General features: G+C 44.5%; 2 protein-coding genes across 3 annotated transcripts; one reads left to right on the top strand and one right to left on the bottom strand.

The window, feature by feature from the left end:
- Positions 1 to 5,884: 5,884 nt before the first annotated feature.
- LOC123424596 lies at positions 5,885 to 15,378 on the bottom strand. 2 transcript variants are annotated; one of them, XM_045108238.1, is made up of 24 exons: positions 15,263 to 15,378; positions 14,957 to 15,117; positions 14,458 to 14,542; positions 13,990 to 14,043; positions 13,279 to 13,370; positions 13,067 to 13,170; positions 12,481 to 12,553; positions 11,707 to 12,160; positions 10,863 to 11,198; positions 10,574 to 10,777; positions 10,396 to 10,494; positions 10,220 to 10,292; positions 9,616 to 9,743; positions 9,219 to 9,510; positions 8,934 to 9,136; positions 8,729 to 8,856; positions 8,014 to 8,128; positions 7,534 to 7,589; positions 7,311 to 7,404; positions 7,046 to 7,235; positions 6,887 to 6,970; positions 6,703 to 6,803; positions 6,559 to 6,621; positions 5,885 to 6,412 (listed from the first exon to the last, which is right to left on the bottom strand). In XM_045108238.1, the coding sequence occupies exons 1-24, from the start codon at positions 15,299 to 15,301 to the stop codon at positions 6,305 to 6,307; spliced, it is 3,336 nt and encodes a 1,111-aa protein (XP_044964173.1). In that variant the 5' UTR covers positions 15,302 to 15,378; the 3' UTR covers positions 5,885 to 6,304. The 2 variants fall into 2 exon arrangements, with proteins under 2 accessions (XP_044964173.1, XP_044964172.1); XM_045108237.1 differs by having other exon boundaries at positions 12,481 to 12,556.
- A 308-nt stretch (positions 15,379 to 15,686) lies between these two features.
- Positions 15,687 to 18,058, top strand: LOC123425132 (increased DNA methylation 1-like). Its single transcript, XM_045108806.1, has 5 exons — positions 15,687 to 16,911; positions 17,044 to 17,356; positions 17,455 to 17,541; positions 17,666 to 17,765; positions 17,867 to 18,058. Exons 1-5 carry the CDS (start codon positions 15,687 to 15,689, stop codon positions 18,056 to 18,058), a joined length of 1,917 nt encoding a protein of 638 aa, XP_044964741.1.
- The last annotated feature ends 271 nt before the right edge of the window (positions 18,059 to 18,329 follow it).

Raw genomic sequence — 18,329 nt, forward strand, 5'->3', positions numbered from 1 at the left:
ACCTACGGACCATTCCTAAGCTCCTCGTCACGTCTGGGAACTCATCCTGGACTCCAAACAACCTTCGGTCACCAACACAATAACTCAACTATATCTATATTGTCACTGAATGTTAAATGTGCGGACCTTGCGGGTTCGAGAACTATGCACATATGATCGAGACACCTCTACGGTCAATAACCAATAGCGGGACGTGGATGCCCATATTGGTTCCTACATATTCTACGAAGATCTTTATCGGTCGAACCATGATGTCAAGGAGTTAGTTAATCCCGTATATATGTAGTTCCCTTTGTCCATCGGTATGCTACTTGCTCGAGATTCGATCGTCGGTATCTCTATACCCAGCTCAATCTCGTTACCGGCAAGTATCTTTACTCGTTCCATAATACATGATTCTGTGACTAAATCCTTAGTCACAGTGCTTGCAGGCTTACTGTGATGCTGTATTACCGAGTGGGCCCCGAGATACTGGTACGTCCATTTTAAATTATGCTTTTATATCAATATTTATTGCATTATGGGTTGTTAATACACATTATGGTACAATACTTATGCCTTTACTCTCTTATTGTACAAGATTTACATGAAGAGGGAGAATGCCGGAAGCTGGAATTCTGGACTGGAAAAGGAGCAAATCTGAGAGACCTATTCTGCACAGCTCCAAAAGTCCTGAAAAGTTACGGAGAGCAGTTTCGGAATTTATAAAAATAATGAGCGAAAGAAATACCGGAGGGGACCCACGAGGTGGCCACAAGCCAGGGGCGCGATCTAACCCGTGGTCGCGCCCTGCAGGCTTGTGGGGACCATGGCCACGTTAAATGTGCAGACCCCGCGGGTTCAAGATCTATGGAGATATGATCGAGACACCTCTACGTTCAACAAACAATAGCGGGACCTGGATTCCCATATTGGTTCCTACATATTCTACGAAGATCTTTATCGGTCGAACCACGATGTCAAGGATTCAATTATTCCCGTATGCAGTTCCCTTTGTCCATCGGTGTGCTACATGCCCAAGATTCGATCGTCGGTATCTCCATACCTAGTTCAATCTCGTCGCCGGCAAGTCTCTTTACTCGTTGCGTAATACAAGATCCCGTGAAAAACACCTTAGTCACATTTCTTGCAAGCTCATTGTGATGTTGTATTACCGAGTGGGCTTCGAGATACCTCTCCATCACACGGAGTAACAAATCCCAGTCTTGATCCATGCCAACTCAACAAACACCCTTGGAGATACGTGTAGAGCATCTTCATAATCACCCAGTTACCTTCTAACGTTTCATACACACAAGGTATTCCTCGGGTATTAGTGAGTTGCATGATCTCATGGTCATAGGAATAGATACATTGACATGCAGAAAGCAATAGTAGTAAACTAGATGCGATCAAACGCTATGTTTAAGGTTTGGGTTGTGTCCATCACATCATTCTCCTAATGATGTGATCCTGTTAGCAAATGACAACTCATGTCTATGGCTAGGAAACCTTAGTCATCTTTGATCAACGAGCTAGTCCAGTAGAGGCTCACTAGGGACACTTTGTTGTCTATGTATCCACACATGTATTTGAGTTTCCAATTGGTAAAATTATAGCATGGATAATAAACAATTATCATGAAAAAGGAAACATAATAATAATCACTTTATTATTGCCTCTAGGGCATATTTGCAACAGTCTCGCACTTGCACTAGAGTCAATAATCTAGTATTACAAGGTAATGGATCTAACACCCATAGAGTTCTGGTGTTGATCATGTTTTGTTTGTGGAAGAGGTTTAGCCAACGGATCTGCAACATTGAGTTCCGTATGTACTTTGAAAATGTTTATGTCCTCATTCTTGATATAATCGCGGATGGGATTGAAGCTTCATTTTATGTGTGTGGTCCTTTCTTGAAACCTTGGTTCCTTGGCTGGAGCAATGGCACCAGTGTTGTCACAAAACATGGTCATTTGATCCAATGCATTAGGCACAACTCCAAGACCCGTCATGAACTGCTTCATCCACACACCTTCCTTCGTTGCTTCCGAAGCAACAATGTACTCCGCTTCACATGTAGAATCAGATACCACGCTTTGCTTGGAACTGCACCAGCTTACCGCTCCACCATTTAGAATAAATACATATCCGGACTGAGACTTAGAGTCATCCAAATCAGTGCCAAAGCTTGCATCGACATAACACTTTACGACGATCTCTTGATCACCACCATAAACGAGAAACATTTCCTTAGTCCTTTTCAGGTACTTAAGGATATTCTTGACCGTTGTCCAGTGTTCCATTCCTAGATCACTTTGAAACCTTCCGAACATACTTATGGCAAGGCTGACATCTGGTCTTGTGCACAACATCGCATACATTATAGAGCATATGGTTGAAGCATAGGGGATGACACTCATCTTTTTTCTATCATTTGTAGTCGCTCGGCATTGAGCCTTACTCAACTTCACACCTTGGAGGACAGGCAAGAACCCTTCTTGGACTAGTCCATTTTGAACTTCTTCAAAACCTTGTCAAGGTATGTGCTTTGTGAAATACCTATTAAGTGTCTTGATCTATCTCTATAGATCTTGATCCCTAATATGTAAGCAGCTTCTCTGAGGTCTTTCATTGAAAAACTCTTGTTCAAATATATCTTCACGCGTTCCAAAAGTTCTACATTATTTCCAATCAGCAATATGTCATCCACATATAATATTAGAAACGCTATAGAGCTCCCACTCACTTTCTTGTAAATACATGATTCTCCACAAACTTGTATAAACCCAAATGCTTTGATCACCTCATCAAAGCGAATATTCCAACTCTGAGATGCCTGCACCAGTCCATAAATGGATCGCTGGAGCTTGCATACTTTGTCAGCATTCGCTAGATCGACAAAACCTTCTGGTTGCATCATATACAACTCTTCCTTAAGGAAACCGTTAAGGGATGATGTTTTGACATCCATCTAGCAAATTTTATAATCGAAAAATGCAGCTATTGCTAACATGATTTTGACAGACTTAAGCATCTTTACGGGTGAGAAGGTCTCATCGTAGTCAACTCCTTGAACTTGTAAAAACCCTTTTGCCACAAGTCGAGCTTTATAGACTGTGACATTACCGCCTGCGTACGTCTTCCTCTTAAAGATCCATTTGTTCTGAATAGACTTTCGACCTTTAGATAATACTTCCAAAGTCCACACTTTGTTTTCATACATGGATCCCATCTCGGATTTCATGGCCTCTAACCATTTGTTGGAATCTGGGCCCACCATCGCTTCTCCATAGCTCGTAGGTTCATCATTGTCCAACAACATGACCTCCAAGAGAGAATTACCGTACCACTCAGGAGCGGTACGCGTCCTTGTCAACCTACGAGGCTGACAGTAACTTGACCTAAAGCTTCATGATCACCATCATCAGCTTCCTCTTCAACTAATGTAGGCGCCACAGGAACATCTTCCCGCGTCGTGCTACCATCCGGCTGAAGTGACAATTCAGTAACCTCATCAAGTTCTATCTTCCTCCCACTCAATTATTTTGAGAGAAACTCTTTCTCGAGAAATGACCCGTTCTTAGTGATAAAAACTTTGCCCTCGGATCTAATATAGAAGTACCCAACTATTTCCTTTGGATATCCTATGAAGACGCATGTATCCTCTTTGAGTTCTAGCTTATCAGGCTGAAGCCTTTTGATATAAGCATCGCAGTCCCAAACTTTAAGAATGACAGCTTAGGTTTCTTGCCAACTGATACATCCCGAACGTATCTATAATTTATGCTTGTTCCATGATCTTTTGGGTGACATTGTTATACGTTTTGCTACACTTTTATATCATTTTACACATATTTGGACTAACCTACTAACTCAGTGCACCCAGTGTCAGTTTCTGTCTGCTGATGTCTATTTTGCAGGGACTTATACCCAATTTTTCGAAGCCCAAAAAATCCCGAGAAAAATATATAAAAATCAGCGTACCGGAAGCTTCCAGATCACCGAAGATGGGCCAGGGCCGCCCGGGCGACCTGTGGGCGCGGCCTACCCCCTGGCCGCGCCAAGCGGCCGCCTGGGTGGGTCCCACCTCCTTCGGTGCCCTCCTTTGGCCTATATTTACTCCTCCGCGAGAAAACCCTTCCATCACATCCAGAATCGCGAATTTCTCCATCGTTCCGCCGCCGCAACGCTTCTGAGATCGGGAGCGTCAGGAGACCTCTTCCCGGCACCCTGCCGGAGGGAGGATTGACCTCCGGGAGCTTCTTCACCGCCATGGATGCTTCGCGGACCTGCCGTGAGTAGTCCTCCTTGGACCATGGGTCCATGACCAGTAGCTATGTGATGTTTTCTGTCCAATCTTGTGCTTCAATGGTTAGTCCTTGTGAGCTGCCCTACATGATCAAGGCATCTATGTAATTCTCTTGCTATTGCTATGCTCGATTTGTTGGGATCCGATGGATTTTGAGATTATGTTCAGATTGTTATGAGTTATATATTTGATTATCCTTTTATATTATGCTCCTTAGTGATTCATGGATGTTCTCCATTACTATTTATTGCTTTGGTCGAGTAGTAGATTGTAACTCCAAGAGGGAGCGTTGTGCATGATTGCGGGTTCCTGCCCCTCGATGTCTAGCTTGAGTGACAGAAACATGAGACTAGGGGATGTGTTGTTGCCACCAGGGAGAAAACAACGGTGCTTGTGACCACGGTTGTAAGGATTGTTTACCTTACGCATAGTTCGTTAATGCAGTTGTCCGTTGCTTTGAGTTTACACTTTGGGTGGGGCTCGATATCTAGCTTGAGTGACAGAAACATGAGACTAGGGGATGTGTTGTTGCCACCAGGGAGAAAACAACGGTGCTTGTGACCACGGCTGTAAGGATTGTATACCTTACGCATAGTTCGTTAATGCAGTTGTCCGTTGCTTTGAGTTTACACTTTGGGTGGGGCTCGCAACTTAATACCGGAGAGATGTTCTGGATAGATATCTCAAGGTGGATGATTAGTAAGTAGATGATGATGAATAAACGGTCTATTTGTCTTGGCGTACTGCCCATTACTATTGAACCTCTAACTAACAAGTAGCATAATTAGCATTGCGGTGCGTTCATAATTTTGTCAATTGCCCAACTGTGATTTGTTTACCCAAGCATAGTTGTTTATCGTCTTCTGGGAGAGAGACATCACTAGTGAACATCATGTGACTCCGGTCCATATCACCACCATTGTTTATACCTCCACTATTTACCGCTTTCATTTACTTTTCCGTTGCAATCACTATTACTTTTCCCGCTTGTTTTTTTATCCTTTGCAAACTACGAGGCCGGAGAGATTGACAACCTCTCTGTGTTCGTTGGGAGCAAAGTTATTTGTTGTGTGTGCAGGTTCACGTCTTCTGCTAGCGCCAGGGTGAAAGACACCTACTTATTGGTCCTAGGAGTCCTCCTGGTTTGATAATCCCTCACAATCCCCTAGGGATGTGCAAGCCAAAAGGAACATGTGTCGCAGCATATGAAGTCATGCTCGATCAGCAGGATCAGAGGCTATGGACCTTCTTCCATCGCATACGGAGATGTGCGAAAACTAAACATGCATACCGATTCACAGGATTCAAAGCTATGGCTCTTCCATCTGATTGAATATGCATCGCATGTTGTGGCTCACAAGGGTGTGCTTGACGTGGTATCTATACCCAGATATGAACGCCAGTGGAGGACGAAAGGCACACGCCCCCGCGCGCGCGCGCACACACACACATAGCAAATGGAATGGACCAAACACAACTACTTGGAAATCATGGACATTTTTCTCCATTTTTGTCAACAAAATAAAATGCCGATGCCATTGCCAGCAAAAACCGACATACAAATCCCAACTTGAGAGTCACAGTGCAACATGTTAGAGAAAATGTGTCAACATCAGATACAACCAACTAGCAACAATGTTACACTGCTCTTTCCTGTTTCCCAATGCAAGCAGTTCAATTTATTGTCTTTTTTAACTTTACAGAAACCACACAAGAGAAAAAAAAATCTATGGTACATATGATGATTCATGGTGGTATACAACATTAACCTAAGCTAATGCATCCAAAGAAGCCATGCTGTCTCTGTCTTCAATCTAGTGGCAAGGTAGACAATCACCTTGACAAGTTGTTGTTTGTCAACCATGAACATAATATACACACCACAAGAAGGGATGGAATGGGCGGAACTATGCCACGATAAATAACAACCCACAAATGAAGCACTCCCGAGTACCAAGAGTTGGATGTACTCCGCATAGTATGCAGCCAAATGATGGGAAAAAACACATAGTTTATAGTTTCCACCACTTCTTGTTTTCCATTGTTTTTGCGAGCTCCTGGGCGAGTGAAGCGAAATTTTCCGCTCCATCCTGAAGCTCCGCGGTCCGTTGGCTTATTCTCTGGTAGAAAGAGGATTAGCTAATGAGCTTGTTCTTGTTAAAGAAACGCATGCAAAGGAAGAAGAAGAGTTGACCGAAAAAGCAGTAGCATAGCTTGGGGATACCAAGCAGTACACATAAGTGTATTATGAAATTCATTCTTTTACCTCGAGTTTCTCCTGCCGCTGCATGAGCTTATCCTTGGCATGGGCAGCAGCAGCTGTTGCGTCCTGCAAAAGGAAACCTAGATTCAGCCTAGGTACACACACATACACACAGATCATGATGAATCAAAATGTTGGTGGAATTACCCCGCCAAACTTATATTTGGTGAGAATTTCTTGGGTACTTCTCATTCTTGGTTTGTCAGCATCACTTGATCCTTCAAACAGTTTCGCTCTCTCGTCCTCTACTGCAGAAGTGTAGACAGGAACTGATAAACATGCACAGCTGAAAAGAAGTGTGCTTTCAAAAACTAAAAGACACGTGCCCAACCTGTTGTTTTATAATTCGTGTGAGATGCAGAGGATGATGCTGGCGGAGGGGATAGGGGCACTTCATCGTCAATTTCTATGTCATCTGCATTGAAACGCTTTTGGATAAATAGGCAGCACTTCAGCTAAATGCTTTACAAAAAGAGGGAGAGGGCGAGACCAATTGACAGTTCTTCTATTGGATCATCAGGATATGCTAGTGATGATTCAACATATGATCCTTTCAAGAAAATCGACTCCAATAATTCACTGGGGGTTTGTGAATTGAAACTTCTTCTCAGGTTTGCAGTTTCATCCGCTTTGCCTTTTAATCCTTTTATAATGCCACCAATAACTCCTGCTGCCGGATTCTACACCAGAAGTTTCATGTTAAGTCAAACCGTACAGGGTATCATATAGGTTGAGGAGATTAGACAATTGCCTACCTGCTTTCCTTTCTGGTCTGCCGAGATGCTCATAGCTGCTTCAGCTGCTGCTGCAAGTACTTTATCATGAAGGCACGGCAATGATTCTGGAATCCTAAAATGTTATCATGGATACAAAGCATTAGTTTAATACCACTGGGTCGGGCATCAGAACTATTGAGTTAAATAGACTCAAATTGAAAAAGAACCAGACGTGGGAAGCAAGCAAGAAAAAATAAAGTACCTGAAGTCATTCTCCGAGTCTATAAGAGAGATGATTGCAAATTCAGATCCATTAACCTGTGACGGGGAACATACTAGAAAAGTGAGGGAGGTACTTTACAGCACAGTTGATATTGAAGCTAACATAACTGAAGAACAAATCAGGATTAATAAATACTCCCTCTGTCCCAAAATAAGTGTCTCAAGCTTAGTACAACTTTGTACTAGAGCTAGTACAAAGTTGAGACACTTATTTTGGGACGGAGGGAGTAGAGATGAAACAAAGTTCGGCACCCTCCAACTGTGCTTGCCACAAAGGAAACATGTCACTCATTTTAGAAACCGTTATTCTGGCTATTTTGCGGAGAACTAAGCTAAGGTTACCCAGCTATTGACGTGGAAAGCCAACACTAGTATAGAACGTAATCCAAAATATTGATACAATGTGGTGCCAAAATTTAGTGAACAGTCAACATCAAGTTAAGCAAGCAGAACAATTTACCAGAGCAATTTGTCCATTTGAGGAGCTCATGGTTTTATCCATGCCTGTCTTGTAACTCCATCTTAGTAACTCCATCAAGGAGCTCTCAGCAAGAATATCTAAGCTTGGCAAAGATCTGTCATGAGAAACGTAAAACAATTAAGGTATGTGCACTTCTCAAGGCCCTTGCATGGATGTACACACCTACAGGTAATACTCCCTCCGTTCCTAAATATAAGACCTTTTAGAGATTACACTATGGACTACATACGGATGTATATAGACATATTTTAGAGTATATGTTCATTCATTTTGCTCCGTATGTAGTCCATAGTAGAATTTCTAAAAGGTCTTATATTTAGGAACGGAGGGAGTAGATGATAACACCTGAAAAGTCTTCCTTTTGAAATCTTTAAAATATACACAAGATGTTCTAAAAAAAAATACTGTGAAGATTTACAATCAAAGATTGTTTTTTATCTATAACATACTCATATTCCCAAGAGATTCTTCATGGTGATGCACATGAGACGTAGGAAACAACAAATATTGATGATGATAGTATTACCAGGTTGTACTTTACAGATTTATTAACTATTATACTTTGACAATAAGTGTCGTATTAGATAATCCACAAGATTATAATATGTATATAATCATAAAGACAACATGGCAAACACCTTCGTATCAAAATTTCTAGCATACCAAGCAAATAACATGACAAAATAGTAACTACCTCAATTCTATGACGCCTGTCTGATAAAATAATATCAACCCACAAGCTTTATCATCCTTGTTCTTGAAAATTGCTGACCAGCAGCATTTTTTTGTGAGCTTGGTTTTATGTAGATGCTTGTTGCTTCCCTGATGGAAAAAGAACATCACCAATAAGCTTTAGAAGTTTGAAATTTCTAAGTAGTTTGCATATGTCAAGTATGCACCTGAATCAATGATGCCAGAGAAAATAAAAGCACCACATCCTCAAAGCAGACCAAAAGAAGTGAATCTGAACCGCCACTCTGTGGATGTAGAGAAGCATTTTTCTTGTTAATTTCGGCTCCTTGTGCTTGCTTTTGGTCGAGAACATGTCCTTCTTTCCCTGTCTGACTTTGACATGGGGCTTGCTCTTCATCTGAAGCTCCATCTAAACCCAGAACTTACGGAAATTATGCGTTGATCTAGGGGGATGGGGGTAGAAGTTAGCATAGTGAATAGAAATCACTTACCTATGAGGACATACATCAAAAGTGCAGAAGATTGCTTCTCATCTAGCAGAAGTGAATTTACGATCAGACCACTTGTGCTGTCAACTACAGTAAGACGTGCATCCTTACTTAAGGAAAGTATAACAGCTGTTGGAAATTTTTCACTTGTAGCAATCTCTTTCAGGGACGGGCCTGCTTTTGCAGAAGAGGCACCAACACTATAAATGCTGAGTGAAACCATGGGAGAATTTGTTCCTGATGTACAATCCACAGAGAACATCACTGACAGTTGACTTGCATCAAACATAGCCACCTTTGAGAAGACAAGCCAGAACATAATAGTAATTAGTTAATAACAACTGGTCTGTACAAGCTTCAAATAAATAGTGAAACATCAGAGACCTTAAGGAAAATATACCTGGCCATTTTGATATCCTACTGCAAGGGCCTCTCCTGAAGATGTAAATCTGAGAGATCGCACAGGGGAATTTGATCCCATAAAGGCAACATGGCAATGGAACCCTCTCCCATGATGAACAGCATGAACTGAAAGAAAAATACCAGAAGGTTAATGAAAACGAAATGAACCACATACCCACCAAAAGTGGTTTTTATAAATGCCCTGGTGAAATTCTCTAGCATGGAAAAGTGAACACGAACATGAGCAGGTCCTATTTTCCGGCACCTCTTATATAAGACAACAAAAGCAAGAAAAATTTACACCGACTTGTCTTCATAAGGATCTGGCAGCAAAACATGCACATGGAAAACGCAAAGACCTTCTGTTCAATGAAATGAAACGCAAAGTCTTTGCATTTTCTCGAAGAAAAAAAAGAGAGTGTGACAATCAAAACAAATGGGAAGCCCAGAAGGCAACATCATGAGGGCAAATTGGCTGTTGTCTCGTATTGACTGACCTAATTTTTTTAATACATACGGGATGATGGAGAGGAAACAAACAGAGAAAGAGGAACTGCAAATATAATTTAATTTGCACTTATGCCTTCATGTGCAGTATTTACCTTCCTGCTTAGATCCACTCACAAAGTGAAAGCTGGAATCCCCAGTGTTCTCATGAAGTTTATACATGCGGACCTACAACATTACAAAATATACAAGATACTTAAGACAGTATTAAATATGCTGCTGACAACCAATAACTTGGACTGACCCATAAATTTTAATAGTAGGAACTAACCAGACCACTTGTTGTGCCAACAGCAAAAGTCATGTTTAATGAACAAAAAGCCAGCGATGATACAGAGGCATTTGCTCCATCCAAAATAACATCAGACACCTGAAGTAATAATGGTTTTAGTCTTCTTGCATTGATCTAGTAGTCATCGGTCAACAACTAAGAACACGGTAAAACTGACCTTTGCATCCAAGACAAACATTGGCATCAGAATAGGAAAAGTTGCATCCCATATTCTCACAGAACCATCTTGATAGCCTGCAACATATATTCTTTCAACTGCATGATCTTCCTTCAGTGACATTTCACTAGGAACCCCACCAGTCAAAGGCCATTTCATATTCCCTGATATCGGAGGTGCGACAATTTGCCTAGCACAAAATTTCTACCAAAAAACATGAATATATGATCTGGTACAAAGGTCACAGTTAAGTACAGTAAAAATGTCGAGAATCCACACAAAATTGTACCTTCAATGAAATACTTGGATGCTTTCTCCCAGTTAGTGAATACATATTCGTAACTGTTATGCTGGGATCAATTGTAGGAACTACGACTGGAAATTTCTGTGACTCAGGCTGAGCATATTCCTCTTCTGATTTCCGTGCAGAAAATAGAGCACCACCATCATAGAAATTTAACTGTCCAGGATTTGTCAATATAAAAAGTGCAGAAGTTCGTATTTTGTCTGGAACCCCAGTATCTGGAATAAGAATCATATCAGCAAAGGATCCATCAAGTTTGAGGTCCACCCGCGACGCGCATCTTACTGACTCTAGGCCATTAGATGATTCCAGACTAAGAACCTACAAGAGAATACAATTTTTCATTGAACAAGGTAAAGTTTTCCACAGCCCACCTCTGAAAAAAATACACCATACATATTTTTCTATGCTCAGAAAAGTAATTTGTTATATATATGATACACATATATTTGTACAGCAAAATCTAGATACATAATTGCTCGCATCTGAAAAAAAACATATCCTCCAAATTGGTTGCCTATAAGGCATACACTCATATCCATATTTGCTATACCTGGAAATTATCTTGGATGGAAAACATTTGCCCTAACCTGTATACGCCATGTAACCATGCAAATTAGTTAAGTGGTTCTACATTAGCATATCAACAGCCAGATGAGCCAAATGAGGGTGTTCTAATTGAGTTCAGATGAGATAGAAATAGTTTTTTGCAAGTTGGTAAAGGAGCAGACAGCTATACTTGAGTACATTTTTCGATGCATCAGTTGCATGCATGCCTAGAAGATTACATGAAATAGAAAAACAGATGAGAATGAAACAAGACACAAACCGTCAGAACTTCTTCAGACCCCATATCATCGCCACCGTATACAAAAAGTTTCCCGCCTTTATTGATGTCTTTTGCTGACCCAGCAGACCAGTGCAAGACAATAACAGGAAGCCTGCGACTCCCAGAAGCCAGCTGCAGCTTAACAACATTAGACGAAACATCAGTTTGTTTGCCTTGTCTAGAGGATACTGCAGTCATATCCCATAGAAGTATGTCTCCAGTTATATAGCCAACAGCAACAGTTGAACCTCCTCTCGATGCCCAACAAAGAGAGCAAATTTCTCTCTCTTCCTCATTCTCGTCAACATTATCTATTTGATCTTCACTAGCATTTGTTTGAGCGCCAGTGACTTGACCCTTCATATGCAAGTCCCCGTAGCCTCGAACAGCAATTGCATGGTCCTCTGACACATCCCAAAGAACTAAGAATCCTTTCTCATATGCAATTAGCACCCTGAAGTATATAGAAAAGCAGTTCATTCATGTGTTTCAGATTAGCGAACTGAACTGTGATAACTTGTGCCTAACGTTAGAGGAATTTGATAAAAACAATGGCAGAGTTCATCTTTCAAATTTTCTGCTTCAAAACATTGATTATTCACAAATTGTTTGCATAGTAACAAAGGTAGCTGATATCTATTTGTGTTTTTTCATACATTTGACCATCCTAATATGATGTAATATCAGCATGCATACTATTTACTAATGGAAAAAACCTATATAGTTAACGGTTAAAACAAAAAATTCAGGAGTTCCGTTTCATGATGATTTTACCTGGTGCCCAAGGTGTTAGGTTGAGGCAATATTCCAACAATAGGTTGAGTATCAAGCAAGGGAACACCAGCTGCTTCTGTGAAGAAATTGGACCAATAAAAATATGATTAAGCCTCAAAGCATTATAAGATAAGCAAAAACTATGTTGTGTTGGTTCATTTAACACTTTCAAGTCCAGATGTAAAAGGTGAGAGGAATTGATAATTGGACAAAATGAACACGATTGGAGCGTGTAAAATAATAACTGCCGGTGATCCAAGCCCAATAAAAAAATGAAACTTCAGATTAACTCATGTCATTTACTTATGTACAGTAGTAACCATCTACTCCCTCCGTACCTAAATAATTGTAGTTGGGGAGAACTAGACTGGTTCTATCCATCTACAATTATTTAGGTACGGAGGGAGTATTCAACAAGAGGCAGAGTAAGGGATTACGATTTTCTTTGCTCAGAGTGGTGTTCTGTTCACAGTTTTGACTCCATACTGCTATAATATTAACATGAACTATGATACATAAACATAAGCAAATTAAAAAAAATGTAGTTAACATCTGTTGAGGCAGACACATAAAAACAGCAGTATACCAGCTAAGGAATGTATGGAAACATTGTAAGGCATCTTTTGAAGATTCCCATCATCTACATCATACTTTAATACAGAAAGCAGGCCATTCTCATCACCAAGGTACCTGAATGTGATGGACAAATTTATAAGATACTAATAAAAGGTTAGAAAGTGGTCCAGACAGCTACTAACTTAAGAATGACAAACAATACAAAATCTGTTCATAGCTCACATCAGAAAGGTCCCTTCTATGACTGAAAAAGCAGTAATATTGACGTCCCACTGGGAAGAATGAAATAGCTGCCTGAATTCAAGATTCCATACCTACAAGAGTAAAAAGGACACTCTAAAACAAGATGGAGCAGACCATACTGTATGAACATCATAATATTTTAACATAATGAACATGCTATTTAGTCAAAGGTACAGGCAATGTGCAGGTGATTTTGCAAAGTCACATAGGCTGAGCACATAGCAATGTTTTTGTATCGTATGCGCTTCTTGAGCACCATATGAATATGTATTTCCTCCTGGGTCTCTTTCCCAATATTGCACAATTCAGATTGAGGATTATCTATATTTTTGGTGAGTTAATATTCAAACAAGAATTACTGTTGGTATCTAACTGCACTTTAGGCACTATAAAAAGATGGCAAGGACCTTGTGGGGACACAGAAAAATTGCCCCAAATCAATAAGCAGAATGCATTCTGACATGCTGAAGTGAGCTTAGAATCTTCACATGTTGTATTTAAACAGCATATAATGTGGAAAGTTGGAGTGTGAAGCAATCCATGAGCATGAATGCATTGGACACCTTATTTATACATATAAGAGTAGTGGTAGTCTCCAACGTAAAAGGGAAAAAACTTTCTCCAAAAAGCAGAAGGATGAAAAAGAAAAGGAAATTGGATACAACAAACAGCTATCTCTCAATGCCATACCTGGATTTCATTCTCATTAGAAACTGCAATTAGTATCCCCTGATTTTGTATAAACTGCAATACATGACAATCCATTACTCACTTTTACAACTGGCAATCAGATATAGGGTTTTAGAGGTTACGAAAGACGTAAGCAAGTACAAAGTAGCTAGTTACTAGTGTAGCATGCAAAAGTAGCTTCTGGTGGCACGCAGTTTCTTCAGAGAACTATATAACTAAGGCAGAGGCCAGAGGGTGAAAGTGTACAATTTACTGAGGCAAGTAACATGGAAGGAACCCAAAGGACTGTACTGGCTAGAGTTTCAGTCAAAGATAAAATCGACTTCACTAGAAAAGGAACACCCTCCACTTCAAACCAACCCAAACTAAAAAAAAAAAAAAAGAACTCAGCATTTTTCCACTGAGTTCATTGTCTAAACACGCATGGTGAAAGTAGATAATGATCAGTCATTGGATGGAAAGCCAAACCTGAAGATACTTGTATGGCATGCTCTTTGGCGATATGAGGATGCCTTCAATATTATCACCCCCAAAGATTTTTATCCTGCCATCCCTGCAGTTTGAAGCGCGGTCACCATCAATCCAACAGGAGGTGAACACGACATGGACACAGAAAACGTGCTCAACGGCTTGCCGGCATGCTCTACTAGCTCGAATCGATCAATGATCTCAACACGCATTAAGTGTTCAAGCCTAAGAGCTGAAGGCGGGATGGAACACTGCAAATGCATGACCTGCTTTACATGCTTATTTGGATGCCTTTCTGTATGACAGGAAATGGTTTGCTGCTCGGGCTCAGAGAGTAAACACAACTTGACAGAGACATCAGCTTCGGTTTTAGTACTCCCTCCGTCCCAAAATGACTGTCTCAAGCTTAGTACAACTTTGTATTAGAGCTAATACAAAGTTGAGACATTTATTTTGGGACGGAGGGAGTACTATTTTGCAGTGGAGGTTGGGGACTCACAGCGTCCCGACGGCGAGGAGCCGCTGCACGGGGTCGAACGCCATGACGGAGGCGGCGTAGGGGACCCCGTAGTGGAGCGCGATCTGCGCGTCCAGCTGGGCCGCATCGCCGGCCGCCGCCGCCCCTCCTCCACCACCTCCTCCTTTTTCTCCGCCCCCTCCCTGCAGCAACAGCCAGACACACAGAATCACCAGCAGAAGGACAGTGTCAGCTCCGGAAGGAAACCCCGCCGGCCAGCCCCGGCGAAGGTGATCTGGTCGACCCCAAATCTGACGGGACAGAGCGGGGGAGGGGACGGGGCGAGACCTGGTGCAGCTTCTTCTGCAGGAAGCGCTTCGCGAACATCGGGGACGGGGCGGTTCGACGCCGGCTGCGGCGGGGACGTCGACGGCGACGGCGGCGAGGACTGGTGACTGGTTCGCGGCAGCAAGGGGGGCGGGGGGGGGGGGGGGGAGCGGGTGAGGTGAAGACGAAAGTGGGCGAGAGCGACTATGGGAAGCGGGTACGGCAACGGGAGACGGGCCGGGCCCGGGTCGGGCTCACCAAAAATCACACCGAGGGCCGAGGCTCCTACGTATCCGACTCGCACCACGGCTCGTAACCGATATATACCGGCCAACACCTGCGATCATAACCGATGCCAACAACACTCGCCATCCGCCGGAATTGGTAGGTACCTCAACGGAAAGCGATCCGTCTTCCCAAGCTCCCATCGCGCCGGACGACGACCATGGCCATCGCGGAGTACGTCGAGTTCATGGCCGGCGGCGGCCGCGGCCCGGGCGGCGACGAGCTGCGGCGCAGGGCCAGGGACAGCCTGCTCTCCTCCGGCTGGACCTTGTACAAGAAGGCCAAGTGCGACGGCCGCCAGGAGCTCCGCTACCAGGCGCCCCACGGCGCCTCCTACATCTCCCTCATCGTCGCCTGCAAGAAGTTCCAGCAGTTCAGCACCGCGCCGCCGAGGAGTAGGACGAGCGGCAAGCCGGGTATGAAGAGGAAGAGCGCGGCGCCGGATTGCTCGTCCAGGAAGAGCAAGGAGATCAATGCGGAAAATGGCGGCCGTGAGACGGGTTTTGGCGGCGGCGAGGACGAGCGTGGGCCGGCCGTCCGCAACCCGTTCTCCAGGGAGTGCTGCCTCGCGAAGCACCGGAAGATGAGGAGGGTCTCCGCGCTCTACGCCGACGACGCCCTCGAGAAATACGCCGCCAGAAAGAGGAAGAAAGCGTCGTCGGCGCCTCCTCAACTTTGTGCTGCGTCCCCCGCGGCGTCGCTGGTGCGCGTGCTGCGGCCGAGGACCAAAGACGGCGACAAGGCTCAGGCTGCTGCTGCTGCGGCGGCGGCGGCGTGCCAGCCGACCCGCTCAAGGACGATCATCGCGGTGCTCATGGACAAGAAGATCGTTCCCCCGACGGCCAAGCTGTCCTACAAGCGAACCAGGGACGAGCCTCCGGTCAAGCAGGGCACGCTCACCGCGCAAGGGACCATACGGTGCGCGTGCGGCTGCGGCCGCAAGTCCTTCACCGTGGCAGAGTTCGCGGCCCACGCCCTCGGCGGCGAGTGCGGCGCCGAGCGGCCGTCGGCGAGCGTGTACCTCAACGACGGCAGGTCGCTGTCGCAGTGCCTGGTTCAGCTGATGCGTGCCCACGGCGGCGGCGGCAACAAGACCATGGGCTCGCCGTCGCCGCGCGCGAGGCTGAAGCGCAAATGCCCGCCCGAGCTGGAGGGCGGCGACTTCGTGTGCTCCGTCTGCGCCGACTTCGGCGACGTGCTGCTCTGCGACTGCTGCCCCTCCACGTTCCACCACGGCTGCGTCGGCCTCGACGCCACCCCGCAAGGGGAGTGGTTCTGCCCCTCCTGCAGGTGCGCCGTTTGCGGCTCCAGCGAGTTCGACCTCGACGCCGACGGCGAGTTCACCGACAAGACGGCGATCTACTGCGACCAATGCGAGCGAGAGTGTAAGTGTACATTTAATACATCCCAAATCACTCCGAGAATCTAGCTACAATGTGCATTGAATATCTACTGCATGCTGGCATTTCATGGATTCTACTGCATGCATGCTTATTCATCTCCGTTTGATTTTACAGACCATGCCGGCTGCATCAGGAGCAGAGGCGACCGGCTCGAGTGCTGCCCGGAAGGGCCATGGCTCTGCAGCCATGACTGCTCGAACGTTTTCCAGCGTCTGCAAGGACTGGTTGGAAGATCAATCCCTACGTCGGTGGAAGGCTTGACCTTCATCGTATTGAGATCGACCAAGCTCCCCGAGGAGGAGGCCATGGCGGCCGAGGAGCACGGGAAGCTGTGCGCGGCGTTCGACGTGCTCCACGAGTGCTTCGTCACCCTCATCGAGCCGCAGACAGGGACCGACCTCAGCCACGACATCGTCTTCAACAGAGAGTACGCAAACCTTCCTCTCTCTCAACATCTCATCTCTTCTGTTGCAACAACAAGATTGAATGCCTTGCTGACATGCTTGAGGATGCATGGTTGCGCAGATCGGAGCTGAGGCGGCTCAACTTCCGGGGGTTCTACGTGGTCGGCCTCGAGAAAGGCGGCGAGCTCATAACCGTGGGCACGCTCAGGTACGCTCCCAGTCCCAGCAGCACTTGATCATCTTCTTCTTCTCAACTTCTCATGCATGCATGCACTGCCTGGATTACTTCTCTCCTAGCAAATGCTGAAGACCAATCTGCAATGCTGGTGCAGGGTGTACGGGAAGAAGGTCGCGGAGCTGCCGCTCGTCGGGACTCGGTTCGCGCATCGCCGGCAAGGGATGTGCCGCCTCCTCATCAACCAACTGGAAAACGTACGTCTGAAGTTTGATCGATCAGTGTGTTGCTCTAGAGTCTAGGCATTGTTTTTCATCGTCATAGCTAACCATATTGTTGGTTGTTGTTGTGCTTGCAGTTGCTCGGCGAGTTGGGGGTGGAGAGGCTCGTGCTGCCGGCGGTGCCTGAGCTTCTGCAGACATGGACCGGGTCCTTTGGTTTCCAGGCCATGAGCCATTCCGACAAGATGGAGATCGCAGAGCACACCGTCATGTGCTTCCAGGGCACCACAATGTGCCAAAAGTTCATCACTGCTGCTGCGGCTCCATGAAGATGGAACATTCTGCTCCCCCGTAGAAATCAAGTTGAACCTGGTGGAAATCAAGTAGTAGACAAGTTCAGAGTAGAGATGGCCATATGTAGCTTTCATTGGTCATCCTGCTTGTCAGAGCTAAACTAACGGACCGGTTGTACATTTGTCTTGATACTATATGTATGATGATGTAGGACACTAGTGGAAATGGAAATCCATTTTTCAGTCTTATGACTAATGGAGTAAACTGGGACGTGATTATTTCGTATTTATGGAGGAAAATTAGTAG

This window comes from Hordeum vulgare, chromosome 2H (genome assembly GCF_904849725.1).
Source record: "Hordeum vulgare subsp. vulgare chromosome 2H, MorexV3_pseudomolecules_assembly, whole genome shotgun sequence".
In the NCBI taxonomy this organism is placed as follows: Eukaryota; Viridiplantae; Streptophyta; class Magnoliopsida; order Poales; family Poaceae; genus Hordeum; species Hordeum vulgare.

Bases quoted from the DNA above. Each gene is read 5' to 3' on its own strand.
- LOC123424596 (XM_045108237.1), bottom strand. From the start codon at position 15,301: ATGTTCGCGAAGCGCTTCCTGCAGAAGAAGCTGCACCAG. The intron at 11,199-11,706 runs GTTTGTGTCTTG...ATTCTCTTGTAG, and splicing joins GGTCTGAAGAAGTTCTGACG to GTTCTTAGTCTGGAATCATC. The intron at 8,129-8,728 runs GTAGTTACTATT...TTCTCATGACAG, and splicing joins ACAGGCGTCATAGAATTGAG to ATCTTTGCCAAGCTTAGATA.
- LOC123425132 (XM_045108806.1), top strand. From the start codon at position 15,687: ATGGCCATCGCGGAGTACGTCGAGTTCATGGCCGGCGGCGGCCGCGGC. The intron at 16,912-17,043 runs GTAAGTGTACAT...TTGATTTTACAG, and splicing joins CGACCAATGCGAGCGAGAGT to ACCATGCCGGCTGCATCAGG. The intron at 17,766-17,866 runs GTACGTCTGAAG...TTGTGCTTGCAG, and splicing joins TCATCAACCAACTGGAAAAC to TTGCTCGGCGAGTTGGGGGT.